The sequence below is a fragment of the Mytilus trossulus genome, chromosome 2 (assembly GCF_036588685.1).
Source record: "Mytilus trossulus isolate FHL-02 chromosome 2, PNRI_Mtr1.1.1.hap1, whole genome shotgun sequence".
Taxonomy (NCBI): domain Eukaryota; kingdom Metazoa; phylum Mollusca; class Bivalvia; order Mytilida; family Mytilidae; genus Mytilus; species Mytilus trossulus.
The window spans coordinates 39,606,311-39,626,070 of record NC_086374.1 but is presented as its reverse complement, the minus strand read 5'-3'; the positions used below and the strand labels follow the sequence as shown (position 1 = coordinate 39,626,070).

Here is a 19,760-nt window from a genome sequence, read left to right as displayed (position 1 = left end):
AAGAGATAACAACCCAACCAAAGAGCAGAAAAAAACACAAGGACACCAATGGGTCTTCAACACAGCGAGCGGAAAATCCCGTACCAGGAGGCAGGTGTAAGCTGGTCCCTAAACAAACCTCTTAACAAAATTGTGTACTAAAAATGAAAAGAAAAAAAACACATACAAGACTAACGACAAAGGCCAAAGGCTTCTGACTCTCGGCAGGCGAAAAAATGCTGAGGGGTTATTCATGTTTTGTGAGATCTCAACCGTCCCTATATATAGGAGCCATTGAATAAACAAATACACAGCAATACGCACAGTAAAAATCATTTTAAAAAAGTCCGTGTCCGATGTCAGAATAGGTAACAGAAGAAACTAAGCATAATGACAATCGGCACAAGGGACAACTTGCAGGGAAGACAATAATTCATTAGCTCAAGACCTCAATCAATTTGATTGCAAGATTATATGTTCGTTCCTCTCGTTGGTGTTTAATTAGTATCAAAACTATCATACCATCATAGAATATACGAAAAGAACTTAACCCAATTTGCGCAACAACTAACAACTGGCTATAGAATAAATGTGTAATGAAAACAATAAAGGGATCTGTAGAGGAGTTATTGTCCTTACATGCAACCATATGAACAAGTTTATTGAAGTTATAATTTCAAAAAGCGGCGAGGATACTAATGGATATTCAAACTCATTTGTCGAAAATAAACTGACAACAGGAAACAGTGGCGGATTCAGAGGGGGCATAGAGGGCGTACGACCCCCCCCCCCCCTTTGCTCGGACTTTTTGTTTTGTTTGTAAAATGATTAATCCGACTAGAATGCTAGACTTCGTGAACTTTGCCATTTTACGAGTATTTGATTTTTATACGACAATTCGTTACTTATAAAGATATTTTTCGTTGGTATTTACTGATTGTCAAAGTCATGTGATTTGCTACGGTGGAGTTGATCAGTGCGTTGAAAAACGGCACTCGATCATTTTGAAATTCAAATTACAGTAAAACACATTGCTTAGGCTAAGGATGTCATGACAATCAGGAAACCTTCAAAGCGACACAGGATTGAGCAAGAACGTATTGACTTCTATTTCACTATTCCACCAAACAGAAAGTAATAGTAAATACTCTATAGACTATTACACTCTCATGAAAAAAAAAGTTCCACAATAGTTTTGACCTACGAAAACATGTTTAACTCCAAATGCCTCAGCCTATTTTATAAATAACAAAGATGAAAAATGATCTCCAGTCAGTATAAGCTCCAGAAATATTTCAAGTCTCAGGTACGAACCATTTGATTTGAGGAGGCAGTCTGAGATATTTGAGAGAAACAAAATTGACTCTGAGTCTTGCCTTAAACAAAAATTCTGGCCGTATCTGGATTGAAAACAATAGTCTTGTCCACTTTTTGCTATTAAAAACGAAAATTTCCAACAAAATTATTTAACATTAAATGAACATGATGAATAAAAACGGGCGTATTTTTTTTGGCCGGGGTTTGCATGTCTGACTGGAATGTCTGTTTCGCCGGACTTATATATATTGAATACTTTTTTCAATACCAGGCTGTAACCTGACTGCTGGGTGTGACCTTTATGTCTCCATTTGTCGACCATCATTCACAACTTCGTTGTCATTTCAGACACTTTCGTAGTCTTTGATGGATTTGGAACCCCTCACTTCGGTTCTCTAAGTTATGTTGGGTGAAACATAGCAATCAAATATTTTGATAATAACTGTTTGTTTGTCTTTTTAACTCGGGTAAGTCGTATTGTAAATTTCATCGAATTTACATGTCTATTTTTCACTGACAAGTATACATCAAATATATCAGTACATAGCTTTGGATCAATACTATCATTTTATGATAGACTATTTATGATAGACTATTAATAGGGAGAATACAGCATAAAAAATGTCCAACCCGTACACTTTACAGCAACTATAAAATATACATGTCCTAAGCCAGGAAACGTTTAAATAGTGCATATTACACTTATTTTATGTTTTTTAGCCCCAAAAAGTCCCAAAAATTAAAAAATAATATCTTCGCCCCCCCCTTTCCAAAATCCTGGATCCGCCCCTGGGAAAAGACCAAACGACAGACATTTTTTTTAATATCCAAAACACTACAACGAAAACTAGACTGAGCAACAAGAACCTTACCAAAACCGGATGCGATCTTAGTTGCTTTGGAATGGAATAAAGCAGTCCTGATCCACATGTTCATGATGTTGCTACCAATCGACTTTCGATGTTTATAGCCGAAGTTTACCGGTTGTGGTCCTAATTAAAGTACTTCAAGTGTATAAAAATTTATTTTTTTTTTAATGTCAAGTGATTTTACACGTCTATTATGTCTGATTTTATCTCGAAACTATAATAGATAGGTAGAAACTCTAAACAGTTGATCATTCTGTTTTACATGTCCTTATTTATAAGCCCCTCGTTCTGACTCATGCAACGACCTGCGATCAATTTCACAAAAGATCACAGATGAAAAGATATTCTTTAGGTTAAACATTTCAGTAGAACTTTATACGGTCAATTTTGGTCGTAATGTTTTTTTCTCCGGAGGTCTAATACAATATGCACATCTTATCAGTTGTTGAGACGCTACCAACCAGTGCGAACTGTTAAGTTGGTTAGATTCAAACAAGTTACCCTTTGGCAATAAATGTATAAATGAACTTCAAGATGTTTTATTAATAAAATTATGTTCTCTTCATTCAAATTGCTACCCAAGCATCTTCAAAATACTTCACTTTATTGAAATGAAAATTCAATGACATTCTATCAAAGAATCTTTATCCTATTCTGAAATTTATTCTTGCATCAACATTTACAAAACTTTTTCCTTATTAATAATTCATTTTAAAGCATAAATCATTATGCTATTTGACTTGGAAGTTTCATTATTTTGATCTTTCAATTTAAAATATGCCTATATACTATACTTTATCTATTTTCTTGTTAAATTATATGCTTTGCTGATGCACAAATCAGTCTTAATTTATGTATAATTGCACTTCAAGTATTCCATTATTCCAATGCATATATTATAATGATTTTGCCTTGTATGTATGTTTTTTTTTTTTTTTTTTTTATCTACTAGTAAAAAATCACAACCGAAGTGAATGACAGACGGACATATATGATATATGCAAAACTTAATAAATAATTAAAATCAAGATGTTTGCGTTGTAACGCAAAGGTTTGCGTTATTTCGCAAATGTTTGTGTTATTTCGCAAATGTTTGCGTTATAACACAAAAGGTTTGCGTTATAATGCAAAGGTTGCGTTATAACTCAAACATAGGAAGACAAATAAAAACCAATTCTTCAGAGAACAATTGAAGGTCTTTCCTACTCGATAATAAGAATGAAATTTAAAAAACGATGTTAGAAAATGTCACTCCATGTTGGTGTAATGTGGTAAATCAAACTGATATAAAAAAAAAATAAAAAAATTAATGAACCAGAAAGAATTTTGAGCAAAGGTCAAAATTTAGAACGTCAAATTGACCTTATACCTGACCTCAAATGGAGGTCATAGATCAGTGATCTCAAATCAAAAGACCCCAGGTCAATCACTTGTATGGTTGTGGAGAAATACTGATTTCAAATACAAAAGTGGAGAAAACTCCTATAAGGGTTAACCAAAACTCTTCCACTTAAATAGGTTGAAGTTGGGCCTTTTTGTAAACAGTTATGTGGCAAACACATATCATTTACTGTCATAGTTTCTTTGGAATAACGATAACAAGCAAAATTCAAAATTTATTACATGACCTTGACCTTTGACCTTGACCTCAATTTCCTAAAATGGACCAAGGACTTCATATCAAAATACTGTTGGCCTCTACGACTTATAACGTATGAATTTATTCAATAAATCACCTATCTTAAATTTTCAAAGTGAAAAAACTCCTATAAGATGTCTTCCGATCACTCAAGTCGAAATAAACCAAATCATTCTTAAAAGTAGACGAACAATTTGGTGAAAACAGTTTGTTTAAATCTTTTACGGTTTTAGAGATATAGCGATAACAAGAAAAAGGGAACGTGGGGGAGATAACTCCTATAAGAATAAGTGTTCGGTCACACAGGCTGAGTTTTGAAACCTCCATTACTGTACACCATTTGCCAAAAATCCATTCGATATGTTGTAAGACAAAAAAGCATCTCAGACGGCAGAAGAAACACAAATAATCAGAAGAAAAACAAAAGGTCTTTCCACAAAAAGTGGAAAGACCTTAAAATGTGTGGCGCTTATACGCTTCCGTAGTATTCAGCACTCACTCGAATATTCATGAATGAAAGTGAAATCACAAAAATACTTATTCTTTGTTGAAATCGTACGTTTTACTTTGCGTAATTGAATAGTCGTTTTTAACTGATAATTGTGTAACAAATGAAGTTATTTCCATGAAATTTAGCGGACTATTCTTTAATTTACCTGCAATTAACATGAAAAGTTTACAAAATCATAGGAGGATCCAGCACCCCTTTTGTGGAAAAAATGGTTGGTAATACAGGGAATCATTAAAGCATGACTGGAGCCCCCTTTAAGGCCAGTCAGATGGCCCCTTATAAAGAGTTCTGTATCCGCTCGGCACTGACAATTCTCAATTTTCAAATATTATTTTATTTGTATAAGCTTATTCTTATTTTGAAGTGAAATAATTAACACATTTGCATATTTGTTGTAGTTGTTCCATAAAGATGTGAAAGCTGAATTCCATTTTAGCATAACATGTACGGAACGTAACAAACCTATGATCGAAAGTTTTATTATTAGGGATTTTATAATGTTGTTCCCTATTTTATTTCAATAAACTTGCAATGAAAACTGCAGATAATTTGATAGTATATTTTCTTGCGAAAAATGTGACATCATGATGATTAATTATCATTGCCTAACTAAACTTTTTACCTTTTTTCAATGTAACTGTTTGTATTATTTTCTGGTAATCGTTTACAGTAACTATACAAATCCTTGGTATACCTGATATAGTTACATAGTCTGCTTGTGACCTAATACGGTTTACGGGGTCAGTAAATTCCATATGGGGTGAGAGCGTATAGGTCACTAGCACACTATGTAACGAATGAATCTTACCGACTATCTTAAGTGTGAAATTAAGACTAGTGACCTATCAAAATGCGCAAGTCTTCAATACTGTTAGCATTAAGAAACTACTTTCATTGATCATACAAATACAGATGCCAGCAAAAACCACTTCAGTCTTGTTAGGTTTAAATGTGTTTTATGAATTTATTTCAATTTTAATCATTAATTTCTTCGTCTGTTGAAACCTTTACAGCAGATTTCAGTCAGTATGCAGCTAATGGTAATATCTGATTAGCTTGCTTATTAGCTGAACCGTGAAGTCATTGTTAGGTTAGGTAAACTACCCTCCTTTAATAGTAGACTAGCCCAACAGATAACCAATATGTCTCTCTGTAGGACTAAGCTACTTTAAAAGGAGGGTGGTATACCTTACCTAACAATAACTTCACGGTTCAGCTAACAAGCAAGCTAACCAAAGATATTACCATTAGCTACATACTGACTGAAATCTGCTGTAACAGGTTTAAGATTTTTCTCAGTTATTGATACATTTTGTTTTCTTATCTCTATAATTATCAATGGTTTATATTTTTTCTTTATTTATAATACACATTTTATTGTATCATATTCCGACAGGCACTTGTCTCAGAAAAAAATACCTAAGCATGCTAAGGGAATTTGAATGATTGATAAGATCAGCCGAAACGTAATTAGGAATAAGACATGTTTAAATTTAGTGAATTTTGTTTGGCTTACATTGTCTACTGCACGCGTGGGAAGTTTTTAATTTTAATTTTAAAGAATAGCAGAAAATAAGAACTTTGAAAAAGACTGAATAATCACATATCCACTCCGGTTTACGTTTATTTTACCTGTACAGGTAAATTACCTTCACGCAAGCGCACTGGACGAAAACACTTCCGCAAAATCCAAACTGGGACAGCAAAGTTAAATATGTAACAACTTTTTGTTTTGGACAAACTTTGTTGAGAATTTATTCAGTTTTATTGTTTTATTAAAGGTAAAGATAAAAATACATTTCAATCGCCACTTACCTGTAGTCCCTCAAAATTTCCCACTACGTTTTTATGATGCATAAACTAAAAGTTTAAAATCAAAAGAATTGTTTAGGTATGGAAGATCCCCATATATTGGTGTTACCCCAAATCTGTATCAATAAATTGTGATAACAATTGAAATAACCCCAAAGACAATAGTGCATTTTTATTTAATCAGTTTTTTGGAATGAAATTTAATGGGGTAGTGATACACCTTCATTACAATGATTCATCTGTCTGTCAATACCATGGATTTGACACATATATCCTGCATAATAATCTGTTGTTATATTCTTTTATTTAACAATTGTATCATGAACACATGAAATATAATAAAGTGAGATCAGTTAGACTGCAAAAAAAAATTAATGTTTTATATCAGCAATTTCCGCTTTTACAAGACTTTGTTGCATTTTGAAATACATAATTCCAAAAGCAAAAAACAGCTTATTAAAACATTCACACAATGATCATTTTTTTAATGCCAAATTATAAACATGATTGACTATGTGTACAAAATATTCTTTCAATACACAATAATACAATGAGGCGGGAAGGACCTTTGTCGGAACTCCAGGATTGGGTGTTTTTAAGATCGGTATTAAGGGATCGATCCTTTCGGGATCTGGTATTTCTTTCTTTCGAATTTCGGGATGTCAGGATTTAAATTTCTTTAATTTCTGGACCTCTGGATTTCATGTTTTTAAGTTGAGGATTTTGGGATCTTGACCCCTCCTACCCCCTCCCCTCTCTACAATGATATATAATAAATACCACAAGTGAACATAGAATACAACATAATACATTGTACATTATTATAAGAAATAGAAGTGGAGAATGATATATAAACACAGCAATACATGAGAACACATTTATCATATCCAGGCAATAATAAATTCTTTAAGTGTTTCTTATGATTTTGAATATATGCCTAAATGTTCCAATTTAAGTGGCACATTTTGTTTAATATACATTGTGTACATGTTCAAATGTATCTCTCTGTTTATTTCTCATTAATGACCATTAATTAGAATATTGTGTGCCCAAAATTATTAGCAATGAAAGTTTTTAATTCATACATGTACATGTATGTTGCTATATATTTTATGATATATGAATGAAAAAAAGTAAACAACTATGTATATAGATCATATCAAATAAATTTTAGGTACATTGTAGGAGTTGCAGACAGTATGAGTTGTCTTGTACCCGGCAATGACACATCAAGTCTAACATGTCGAACTTTATTAACTTATCATGCTTATGTTAATTTTTTCTTCAACAGTACAAGTAGACTTCAAAAATTGAAAAAAAAACCAACCAAGACTTTTACTGGACCAAGTAAATACATCAAGTACATTATCCAAGTCTAAGGTCATTGATAAAGCCAAATTTTACACAGCAAGGTTTTAGTGCTGTACATATACATTTGTGTACATGTAATTCATAGATATACAATAATTGTGTTTTTTTAATTTTAGATTGCCTCATACTTTATAATAAAGTTTTTGTGAAAGAGCAGATAAAGGCATTCAGAGTCTACCTGAACTTTTATATTTATTATCATGTACTCTTATGATTTTAGGTCAATTAAAGAAAATATTCCTGTACAATGAGTACCAATTACTATCCTAAAGGGAGTTCACGTGGTGGATCAGAGATGGGGGATTCAGAGATGGGCAGTGCATTTGAACTGCAGAAATGGCCTTCCTATTATTCCTCACAGGCCAGTATGACCTACAGCCACAGAAGTTTCTACTCTACCTACACACCATCACATGCCTCAACGTTCCTACCTATTGTCCAACAAGCTCCTGATAAACTAAAGAAGCCAGATGACAATTTTGGTTTGGCTTGTTGCTCAATAGCTATCAACCCAATATTTGGAATAATTGCTGTTTTATTAGCAGGTAATCAAACATAAACATATAATTGTAGTTACAAATTATGATTTTTTTTTCTCTTCATACATTTTGTACATGCATTATTATAAAAAAAAATGCAGTAATGTTCTCCCAAGAAATTTTTGGAAACCATCAATTTCAGCTTAATAATAAGATGTGCTCAGTGGTATGATTGCCAATCAGACAACTTTCAATTGTTCAAAAGAGAAAACTAAGGGCCTAATAAATGTATGCAAAAATGAACAAAAAACAAATATATGTAGCACAACAACATACCAGTAACTTCAACCACTGAATTTCAGGCTACTGACTTGGGACAGACACATACATGTACATGTACTTACAGAATGTTTCATCTTTATGAAATTCATTGTTTCATGGGACTGAGTGTATTCCCAGTTGTTTCTCATTAAAAAGATATATATGTTTAACAAAGTTATGCAACTTGAATCAATTACACTGTTCTTCCATGATGCAAACCATGTTTTGTTATACCTGTACAAATGTAAGATATTAGCTGTATTGGATAGAAATCTACCTTATGCAAGTATACATGTAAATGTATTAAACTGATTGATTTTAGAACATTCAAATAGAAGTTGAATTATGATTTATTTTGTAGGTACATGGATCTTATATAATCTCAATTTTAAACAGTTACATACTTAGCATATAGATATTTCCATCCCAAAATAAGTTTACAGATGTATTGATATTTAATTGCATACTGTCAATTTCTATCCGACGCAGCTCATATAATAAATGATACATTTGTAATTTTACAAATGGAGAGTTTTAAAAAACCACTGTAGAATGTGGATTTAATTTTGTACTACATTTATCTCTTTTTTTTAGAAATTTCTCGAGATTACTTCAACCGATGTAACTACATTAAAGCTTCCAAGTATGGTTCCTATGCCAAAGCTACAGCTGCTGGGGGGATCTTCTGTACCATTTTCTTACTAGCTTGTATCATATCACAGCTTCTGTGGTACCATCTCAAGTTCTCGTACTGATGCAACTTTATCATAGTCAACATTGATACTGTAACATAGATCTTATTGTATACAAGGATACATACACATGTACATCATTGATAAATGTTCTGTAATTGTACAACATTTTGTATAAAAATGAATAATGTAATGATTTTATAAGGATTAATCTTTTAATTATAATAAAGTGCCTTTTAGTGAACACATTTTTATACTACATGTGGGAAAAGTATGTTAAATGTTATTCAGTATTCCTTTTCTGAAAGAAACGATGAATTTAAAAAGAAAATTTGGTTTAAAGACATTAAACGCACTAATTTTGGAAACAAAGGACAAAATATATTTGTAGATATGTATAACACGCACAAGATTTAATATGAAACTATTTTTAAAAGAGCATATTTGATCTTAAACAAGTTTTCAAAAAGAGTTTTCAATTGTGATCATACAATTACAATTTATTTCTGGATTATGGTAAAAAAAAGTCTTGAAATATATTTATGGGTTATTGGCCTAATATTAACATTCCTTTTAATTGCATTCTTGTAAATATTCATTTTTTTATATGTATATTTTTTATATAAACAATATTAAATAAATGATGTTTATTATTGATAATCAAAGTTTTTTTATTTTTAACATTTTCCATAATAGATATCCTGGAATATCATTTTCATGTACATGTACATATTTAACATTTGAAATTCAGAGAAAATTCCATCTGATTGTTTCTTATTTTTTTGGGTGCAAGTGTTGAAGAAATTTAATGCACTTTTAAAAGAATTATATCTCTAGTATTTTTATTTATGGGAAATGCAAAAAAACAAAGGAATGCCTGTAAAGTATTAAAGTCTGAAACATCAAGAATTACAAATGAATTAAGATTGTATTTTTAATTACAATATAAAAAAACAGGTAATTTGGCGTTTTTAAGGATTGCTTATGGAATAGCATGGTAACATAATGTTGGAAATGTGAAGAATCATTGACATGACATATACAACATTATCATATCAGATATCAAATAAACCATACATCTAAAGAACCAAGACATATTATAATTGTTTTATGAAGCCACAGTCTCCTATTATCAATTTAATTTTTAACATTTAAGATTCTCTCCACAACTGAAATTTTTATAATCTAAATGTTTTGCATAAAAAAAAAGATTCTGAATCATACAACCATTGTTATATTGTTTTAACAATGAAATTTTAAGTTTCCTTGGGTGGAAAGAGATTCATTGGTTTTTCATTTGTATATTTTCTTTTTTTATTGTATGCAATATTTAAATTTGCAAGGTTAGTGCCATGTTATATACATGTTAGTATGGCGTTCATTATCACTGAACTAGTATATATTTGTTTAGGGGCCAGCTAAAGGACGCCTCCGGGTGCGGGAATTTCTCGCTACATTGAAGACCTGTTGGTGACCTTCTGCTGTTGTGTTTTTTTTTATTTTGGTCGGGTTGTTGTCTCTTTGACACATTCCCCATTTCCATTCTCAATTTTATATCATATTTTATATCTGAGTCATATCATTAAATTACACTTGAAATTAATTGTGTTTTTCTTCAGTACAATATACTTAATTTGTATATATATATGTACCCGTATATTATTCAAATTACATTCTTAATCAAACATTGGAAGATTTAAATAAAGTTGTTTTTTCTATCACTAGTATGATTGAGGGTTTTAAAGTTGCTTTGTAACTAGTATAATGAAAGAAAGACTATTTTTTTTTCTTCAAATATATTGCCTAATCGAAAGTGAGATTTCAAACTTTCTATGGAACACAAATAATGATATTTGACCAGCAGACCACATTAATCACCTACTTAGGACTCTTCTGAAAATTAAAATGTACGAACAACCAACTGTTACAGGGATCAGCACATGGTCGACATTTCAGATTAAAGTCAAAAGGCACACTATGTTGGAGTGTTTGATAGTTTTACAAAACAAAAATGAGAAGGTTCCTGATATATCTATTTTTAAAACAAATGTACCAGTATAAGCTTGTGTTCAAATTCTCCTGATCGACATATTAGATAGGTTACTTCCATTTTAAGGATATCAGATAACAGAAATCAGGAAAGATCAAAATAGGAAAATTATGCAAACTGTTTTAAATAAAATCCGATTGGTAACTCAAAAAAGAACGCAAGTTAGTTTTAAGTTTTTGCAGTACAGGAGGGTACTGGTGAAAGAGAGCTGAAAGATATTAAATGGACTTTTAGACTCATAAGTCGAAAATAAACAAACAATGCAATGGTAAAAAAAAAGAAAAAGACAGAAAGACAAACAACAGCATACAAAACACAACATAGAAAACTAAAGACAAACCACGAACCCATCTAAAAAAGGTTGATTACAGATGCCCTGGAACTGTAAGCAGATTATGTTTAATATGTGGAACTTGTCATGTTGTTTATTGAAGTATAAACCCGGCGACAATCAGTAGGTCACATTTGGGAAGAAAGATTACATGATTGTGGTAACGACGATTGAAACATCTATGACATCCATAGTCTATAAGAGTCAAACAACTACTGATGGCGTCCACAAAATGTTTGAAGGCATGATTTCATTTTCACCACTTGAAACTCTTGAAAGCAACAACCCTCGATCAAGGAAACTATGATATGAAACGCAAGTCCTGGAATATCGTTACAACTGGGAGATGTATACTTTATATATGCAGGCGTTGCTGAAATATTGCTACATAGAAATGAAAAGTTCACAATCGAGAAGCTGAATTGGTATCTTTTTCCGTAAAGTTTTGTTTTCATTTCACTCCGTTGTCAATTTAAATAGATGTTTATCACGAAATGAGGTAGACTGTACTGTATTTGTTGTACCCTTTAATTTCGATGGGATAGATGTCGTCAAACTTTAAATGGCAGCTTCTTCTCATTCTTCTCAGTGAATGCCTGCATACAGTCAGCCTCATATTGATAAAGTAGCAATTCAAAAGAAGATGATCACAGTTGGCTTCCGATTGTTTTTGAAAAAACACGTCATCCAAATGTAACACATATGTTGTCAATCAAGAAATTAAGCACCTTGATAATGTCAGATGCAGATAATTTTTTAATTATATCAGAGTTAAGTTTTGCAATGAACAATTTATCCTTCTCTTTGATAAGATACTTGTAACTACGTTTGCCATTCTTTTTATTGAACAAACAAGGAAATGTTCTTTGAATTTGTCCTTTAAATTAGGAATTGGGAATAATTAAGTAAAGGGTTGAACAGTAAAAATAAAAATGTTTAAATTCTATTGCAAGAGGAAATTAATACACCTAGATTCTATGTACTCTAACAAATCTTTGGAATTTCTAAGTAAACAGACCTGATTCACGCCACCCTTAAAGTAGTTAGTTTTATAATATTTTTGAAACCCGGCATTGATTGCTGGTAAAATTGATGTTAATAATTTAGAAATAGTTTTTGGTTAAGGACTTGGATTACCAACCAGTATAACGTGGGTTGTAATAACACTTATGTAATTAAGGTACCCGGCAATACAGCGAAGAAAGATCCAGTTCTTCATCTTTGGTTTTATTTTAAAAAAAAACCATATAACGACCTTTGACTAGTATTCGGTATTTCCTCCTCCGTAGGTAGTTTAGTTTCCACGGGGTCAATATCCGTAATGTGCCGCAAACTGAGCTCAAACAGCACATACAATAATCTCTGTGCAATGCTATTGAACATGTCTGAATATTAAAAAAAAAGCAATTCAGCTTAACCATTTGTGCTGATTTGAAGAGCATTGTATCATAGAATAAAGAATGATGTGAAAATTATGGAGATGTCAAATGACGACAAGGCACTAAAATTCTAATAACTTATTGAATGAAAAACAAGAGGCTCTCAATTAAGAGCCTGAATCGCTCACCTTTATTTTTTTGGTTAAATCTCTCATCAATGATTATTTTTGCTTTTCAATTTATTTAAATGTTCTTTTGAATCGTCCTATTTTCTTCAAAAGCAAAAAAATAAATCATTTTCTCTTATGTTCTATTTTAGCCATAGGAGCTATGTTTCTTGACATACAAGGAAATAAAATATAAAATTTATACTAGATACTCTGAAACTCATTTAGCCTAAGTTTAACTGAAATTGATACAGCAGTTTCAAAGGAAAAGATTTTTTAAAGTAAGTCAACATGATGAACAAATTGTGAAAAAAGTCTTTAAAGGGCAATAACTCCTTAAGGAGTCAATTGACAATTTTGGTCAAAGTGACTTATTTGTAGATCTTACTTTGCTTAACATTTTTGCTATTAACAGTTTATCTGTATCTATAATAATATTCAAGACAATAACCCAAAACTGCAAAATTTCTTTAAAATCATCAATTCAGGGGCATTATACCTGAAAAACCAGTTACCCAAATTCGGCTGAAAATTTCAGGACAGGTAGACCTTGACCTAATCAATACTTTAACTTCTTGTCTTATTTTCGCTAAATGAGTTTTTGAGATATAAGCCAAAAACTGCATTTTACCCTGTGTTTCATTTTTAGCCATGACGGCCATGTTTTTTGACGAAATAGAAAAAAAACCACAACCTTTATTTTATACACCCTACTGATCATTCAGTTGAAGTTTGGTTAAATTTGGTTGAGTAGTTTTAGAGGAGAAGATTTTTTAAAGTTAGCAAATACGATGAACAAATTGTGAAAAATTGTCTTTAAAGGACAATTACCCCTTAAGGGGTCAATTGACAATTTTGGTCATATTGACTTATTTGTAGATCTTACTTTGCTGATCATTTTTGCTTTTACAGTTTATCTTTATCTATAATAATATTCAAGATAATGACCAAAAACTGCAAAATTTCCTTAAAATAACCAATTAAGTGGCAGCAACCCAACAATGGGTTGTTTGATTCATCTAAAAATTTTAGGGCTGATAGATCTTGACCTAATGAATATTTTTACCCCTGTCAGATATGCTCTAAATGCTTTCGTTTTTGAGATATAAGCCAAAAACTGCATTTGACCCCTATGTTCTATTTTTAGCAATGGCGACCATGTTTGTTGATAGATCAAAACTTCGGATACAATTTATAAACTAGATACCCTAAGGAACATTCAGTTAAATTTTGGAAGTATTTGGCCTAGTTGTTTCAGAGGAGAGGATTCTTGAAATAGTTTACGACGACAGACGACGACGGACGACGACTGCGCCAAGTGAAGGCATAAGCACACTTGGCCCTTCGGGCCAGGTGAGCTAAATAAGATATTTTGTCTCGCAAATTGGTATTTCGAAGGGGCTTTTAGGAGTATTAAAAAAACTTCGAAAAAAATGAATATCACTTCGAACCCAACATTTTAACCACATAGTGTGAAAATATCCAAGTTGCGAAACGAAACATTATACATATTCAAGTGTACGATGTGGACAGAGGAATTGAAGGAAAAGCTATCTCTATCACCTACCTGAGTGAATATAATTGCGTATCTTAATAATAGTGAATTTTCTAGTTTAGATATGAGTGGGGTGGGGGAGGGGGCTTATTACAGCGATATGTTTAGAAAAACATTTAAACTATGAAAAACATGTTACTCATGCATTGCTCCGATTCCACGTCTTGGTTTGACTATTCTTTTGTTCTGTTTTTTGATTGTTATATCAGTTCTACATGCTTGTATTAGCGTTTGTATTTTTTAATATTCCGGCGAGGAGCATTACTGTATAAATATATTTTGTAGAAATTCGCATATGGTGCAGTAACAATGGTACAGTTAAGTATATTCTGGCAGATCGTTTTGTTGAAACCGTGTTGAAAATACAATTCTATATTGTCTAATTTGGTCAAATGTAATATATTTTGTCCGTCTTTTGTTTGAATGGTTAGATAGTTTTACATAATTTTGAATTTTTCAAAAAACTGAGGATTTTCTTATCCAAGGCATAGATTACCGTAGCCGTATTTGGCATAACTTTTTGGAATTTTGGATCCTCAATGCACTTCAACTTTGTACTTGTTTGGCTTTATAAATATGTTGATATGAGCGTCACTGATGAGTCTTATGTAGGCGAAACGCGCGTCTGGCGTACTAAATTAAAATCCAGGTACCTTTGCTAACTTTTTGAGGAAAGAACATCTATTCCATATCTAACATGATGTTCACCAAATATAAAGTTCAGAAGAATCTTCTGCCTAGCACAAACAATTCTTTTAGCATTTTCAATGTTATAAGGTTATGCTTTATATTTCTGTAGTGTGTTAAGATCGTTTTGATATTATGATGCATGATGTATTCACAGTTAAACATTTTTAATAACATAACATGCAACATAGTCTTCTTAACAAATACATATACAAGTTTACATTAAAGGAAAAACAATGTTAGAACAATAAATAACGTATCATGTTTATTCACTTGAATAATAACTTATCTTTCTTGCTTTCATTTGATCAACTAAATGAACCGGCGAGCTCTTGTGTTCCTGAGGAATCAACGACACACTATCTCTTTCTTGCAATGAATACTGATTTTGTTTCGTTGTTGTCACTGTAGAAGGAAGTGGTCGAGTTGAATGACTAACCTCAACAGACTGAGGATTATTTACAAATCCAGGATGAATTATGTATTGACCTGTACTGTCTCTGTACACATGTTTATTGTTCCATGAGGAGTCCATTGACATTGTCTCTCCCGATGATCGTCTACTTTCTTGGAAATTCTAAAACATAAAATAAAATTATCAACATAGTTTAAAATCGCAAATGCAACTTGAACACTTATAACTACACTGATTAATTGTCGAAAACCTCATGTTAAAGGGGCACTAGCTGTCAAATTCATTGTAACCGATTTGACTCAAATTCTCATATTTGGTTTATAACAATGTAAAACATTTATCCAAACTATCAAAAGTCCAAACAAACAGTTTACAGAGCATGGGGTAGATAATATATAGGTTCGTTTCGTGTGTATTTTAGTCCAGACGCCATCTTATTAACTATCAATTTGACCTCAGATGACCATATAAGCGATGTAAACAAAAATAAAGATACGAATAGATTAAAACAACACGTGCAATTGCATTTTTATAGGTCTGTTTGATTTTATTTTATAGATTAAAAATAGATGTTTCTAATTGTTTTTAACCATATAAGAATGATTTTATGTGCATCGACTTAGTAATCAAATGATTTACCGTAGTTTCACTTTCATTGTTGACATTCTTTTTATTTAAATAACCAGTACACGTACAATGCATGCGTTGTCAATCTCTAGCTAGGGGTTAACTTGAAGTTCACATGAATACCGGTTAGAATGATGATGACGTTTTCACTTGCAAGCGAATCAGTCAAAAATTATGTTTAATCGCTTATTTCAACAAAATTAAAGGAAATTGATTGCTAAAAGCAAATTATTATTTCATTATTCCAATTTGATTAATGATTGATCTAAAAAAAAATCATACTTTATTTTTTTATATATATCGTAGCTAGTGCCCCTTTAAAACTTTAAATAATTATAGTTTGCTTCAAAATGTTTTAATTAATTTTTTTTCAATCATACCTATATTTTTTATCAATCAAATTTCAACGTGTTCAATGATAATTGAATATCCATGGTTAAATATCAAACACACTTGAGGTCACTTTATTTGTCACTTTTTACACGCTTTCTATTGTTACCATGTTAACGTACAGAACTGATTCAAACGCTTTGTTACTTTCAGACTCAAACGTCAAACTGGTTGATGAGGTGAATATACTAGTGTCTTTTATGCATCGAACGATATAGATCAGATAATCTTAATTTGTATATATCGGTAACTCTTTATTTAAGGAACATTTTGAAGATTGGTGTTTCTTTTTCATGTTTCATTCAGCTTTTTTTTTAAAGTATCCATTTGCAAAAATAAATGAGAGATGTGTTATCAAGTACAGTTGGGCTTAAAAACGGAGCAACCGAGTTGAAATTATAGTTTCATTAACGTTCAATCTGCTTGGTCTAAACAAAACCTATTGCTAATTTAGGTATCATAACCTGTGGATTTGTTTAGTTTTGTGGATACCAATTTACCTGCATTATAGAGACTATAGTTTTGCGGATATTTGATTTCGAGGTATTGCAACAATCTGCACACATACCTAGAGGAAATTGGAAAGTTGTTGAACATACACCTCATGGTTTACCTATTACTACACAATCAACGGAATCTGGAATGTCACGAAAAATAATTTGAAAATTTAATTGAATCCACAGTATCTTGGTTTGTCAGTATAATTTTCAAAATGTTTTCATCGTATCTTATTTTGATAGTAAGGTAGTTAATGAATTGTTAGTTGCGAGATTTTATTCGATAATTTGTTGATTTTGTAGATATTTACCAGCACACATGTCCTTGAATGTATATATGTACAGGACCCCACATAAAGCAAACATTTCCCCTAGAACCTGCGATAAGGTCATCCTAAACTTGCAGCGAGGTGCTTGATTTTGCTCAATATTAAAAAAAAAGAGATACATACTGAACTGTTTTACATTAACCATTCTTTTTTTTTAATATAAAATCGGACTGCTGTGAGTTTGGTAGAGGTATATGAGCGGGTTGACATTTCAAAAAACATGTTTTACCCTTACAGATTAGTGCCCCATGTCAAGAACCGCTAGACTTTATTAGTCGGTTTATGAATGTTTCGGAGTTTTGTGTGGCGTCCCTTTTGGTGAACGAGTCTATTTCATTGTTTACGGGCTAGCTGATTTCGGCCTCCAAATGCTAGGTTTTCCTGCTGATTGAAGACCAGTTTGTTGATATGGGCTGTTTTCTCTTTTTTAGTCGGCTCTTCTGTCTCTTTGACATTTTACCTAATAGTGTTATGTCTGTTTTTTCCGCTCACACAAGGTTGTTAATATAACAGAGTTCCATGCGACTGGCATACAAGTGGGAGGCTCAGCTAGCTATAAACCAGGTATAATCCACCATATTCTTATAAGAAAATGCCTGCACAAAGTCAGAAATATGAGAGTTGTTTTCCATTCGTTTGATGTCTTTGAGGTTTTGAGTTGGCCATTTGATAATAGACTTTTCTTTTTTTCTGTTCCCTGTTTCCATGCTCTATTCGATTTACAATGTTATGTAAAATGAATTCCATATAAGGTAAAAATATAGAATAGCGTATCATTTGTTAGTATTCGAGTTCTAACTTATATTTCTTCGGTGGATTTTGAGCCATATTATATGCTTTAATCTGAGAATAATGAATATTTAAAAAAAAAGTATACAATACAACTACATGTCACCTTTCAGCCGTCAAAAATGTGTAAAGCCCATACCGCAAAGATAGCTAAGAAAGACTCATAAATAACAAATGTAAAAAAAATCTACCTTAGTTAGAAAACTAACAAACCAATTTATGTACAAACGAAAGAACGAAATACAAATATTTAAAACAGGAACAAACGACAACTACAGAATTACAGGCTCCTAAAGCATGTTTTTCTTACAATGAAAAATGAATTGTTTTTGGCGCGGTATGAGGGAATGGTGAGGGTGAATGACTAACCTGAGCAGACTGAGGATAATTTACTGATCCAGATTGCATTGTGTATGGACCACCTGCGCTGGCTCTGTTTAATGAAGCATTCACTGAATCCCTTGACGATCGTCTACTTTCTTGGATATTCTGAAAAAAAGATATTTGTCAATGAAATATGTTAGTTATTTTTAATGTAATTGAAAAGCTTTCAAATTATTATTGATCATAGCAATTTTCTATTGTCAGTATTCTTTTGTGTTTTCTTTACTTAAAATTTAGATTTACATGCGAATATCTACTTTTCAGGAAATCAAATGGTCCCTTTTGAATTTTTTGAAAAAAATTAAGGCTTTTCTACCTCAGGCATACCTTAGCTGTATTTGGCAAAAAAATTAGGAATTTTGGTCCTCAATGCTCTTCAACTTCGTACTTTATTTGGCCTTTTTAACTTTTTTGGATTCGAGCGTCACTGATGAGTCTTTTGTAGACGAAACGCGCGTCTGGCGTATATACTAAATTTAGTCCTGGTATCTATGATGAGTTTATTCATATCGTATAATCGTCATTTTTTTTTCTCTCTGTCTATTATGATGTGGAAATATGGTGGCTAATTATTTCTCATGTTTTGAAGCCAAAATTTACCGATTGTCACCTTATATCATACAAACATTAAAGAAACATGGACATTGAGCACGTGTATAACATGTAAAATCAGATAATACCGTATAGCAGGTTATTTTCTCGGGTGTAAAATTTCGCGCTTTTAATTGAACAAGGCTAGGTATACGAAATATTTTGGCGGTTATTATTTTGGCGGATTAAATTTTTTTTATTAATACCTTTGTATGTACACCTTTAATTTAGCGGAATTTATTTCGGCGATTTTGTTCTATCAGCGAAAATAAGCGAAAATTTGCACCACGTGAATTTAACCCGCTATACGGTAGTTCATTTCAATGAGAGAACCATGCATATAGCGATCACCGGATTTTTACATCGGGTCATGCTAAGGTCACTTTGCATACGGAAAATATGTCGGTGAATTGCTTCCTTGCAGAAAGCATTTTAAAAAGGTATACTTTATCTAAATCTGGACATCAGAAAAAGCGTATAAGTACATAGGTTTTATAATGAAACTATCCATTTAGTTATAAAAAAACATATGCATAATTTTTTTTTTTAAATTTGAGGTTTCATATGACTTTAAGAAAG

The 19,760-nt window shown here is 31.9% G+C and overlaps 2 protein-coding genes across 5 annotated transcripts in view; one reads left to right on the top strand and one right to left on the bottom strand.

Moving 5' to 3' along the window:
- The first annotated feature begins 5,936 nt into the window (after positions 1-5,936).
- On the top strand, positions 5,937-9,075 carry LOC134707194 (uncharacterized). Its single transcript, XM_063566767.1, has 3 exons — positions 5,937-6,096; positions 7,719-8,043; positions 8,893-9,075. The coding sequence occupies exons 2-3, from the start codon at positions 7,746-7,748 to the stop codon at positions 9,051-9,053; spliced, it is 459 nt and encodes a 152-aa protein (XP_063422837.1). The 5' UTR covers positions 5,937-6,096; positions 7,719-7,745; the 3' UTR covers positions 9,054-9,075.
- A 6,234-nt stretch (positions 9,076-15,309) lies between these two features.
- The window catches only part of LOC134707192 (suppressor of Mek1-like), a 47,862-nt gene continuing 43,411 nt past the window's right edge, over positions 15,310-19,760 (bottom strand). For 3 of the 4 annotated variants that reach the window (XM_063566763.1, XM_063566765.1, XM_063566764.1), the window contains 2 exons: positions 18,576-18,695; positions 15,310-15,736 (listed from right to left, as the gene is read on the bottom strand). In XM_063566763.1, coding sequence (XP_063422833.1) covers positions 15,425-15,736; positions 18,576-18,695 — 432 coding nt within the window. In that variant the 3' untranslated portion in view covers positions 15,310-15,424. The remainder of the gene's footprint in view (positions 15,737-18,575; positions 18,696-19,760) is intronic. The other variant, XM_063566766.1, reaches the window with a different exon arrangement.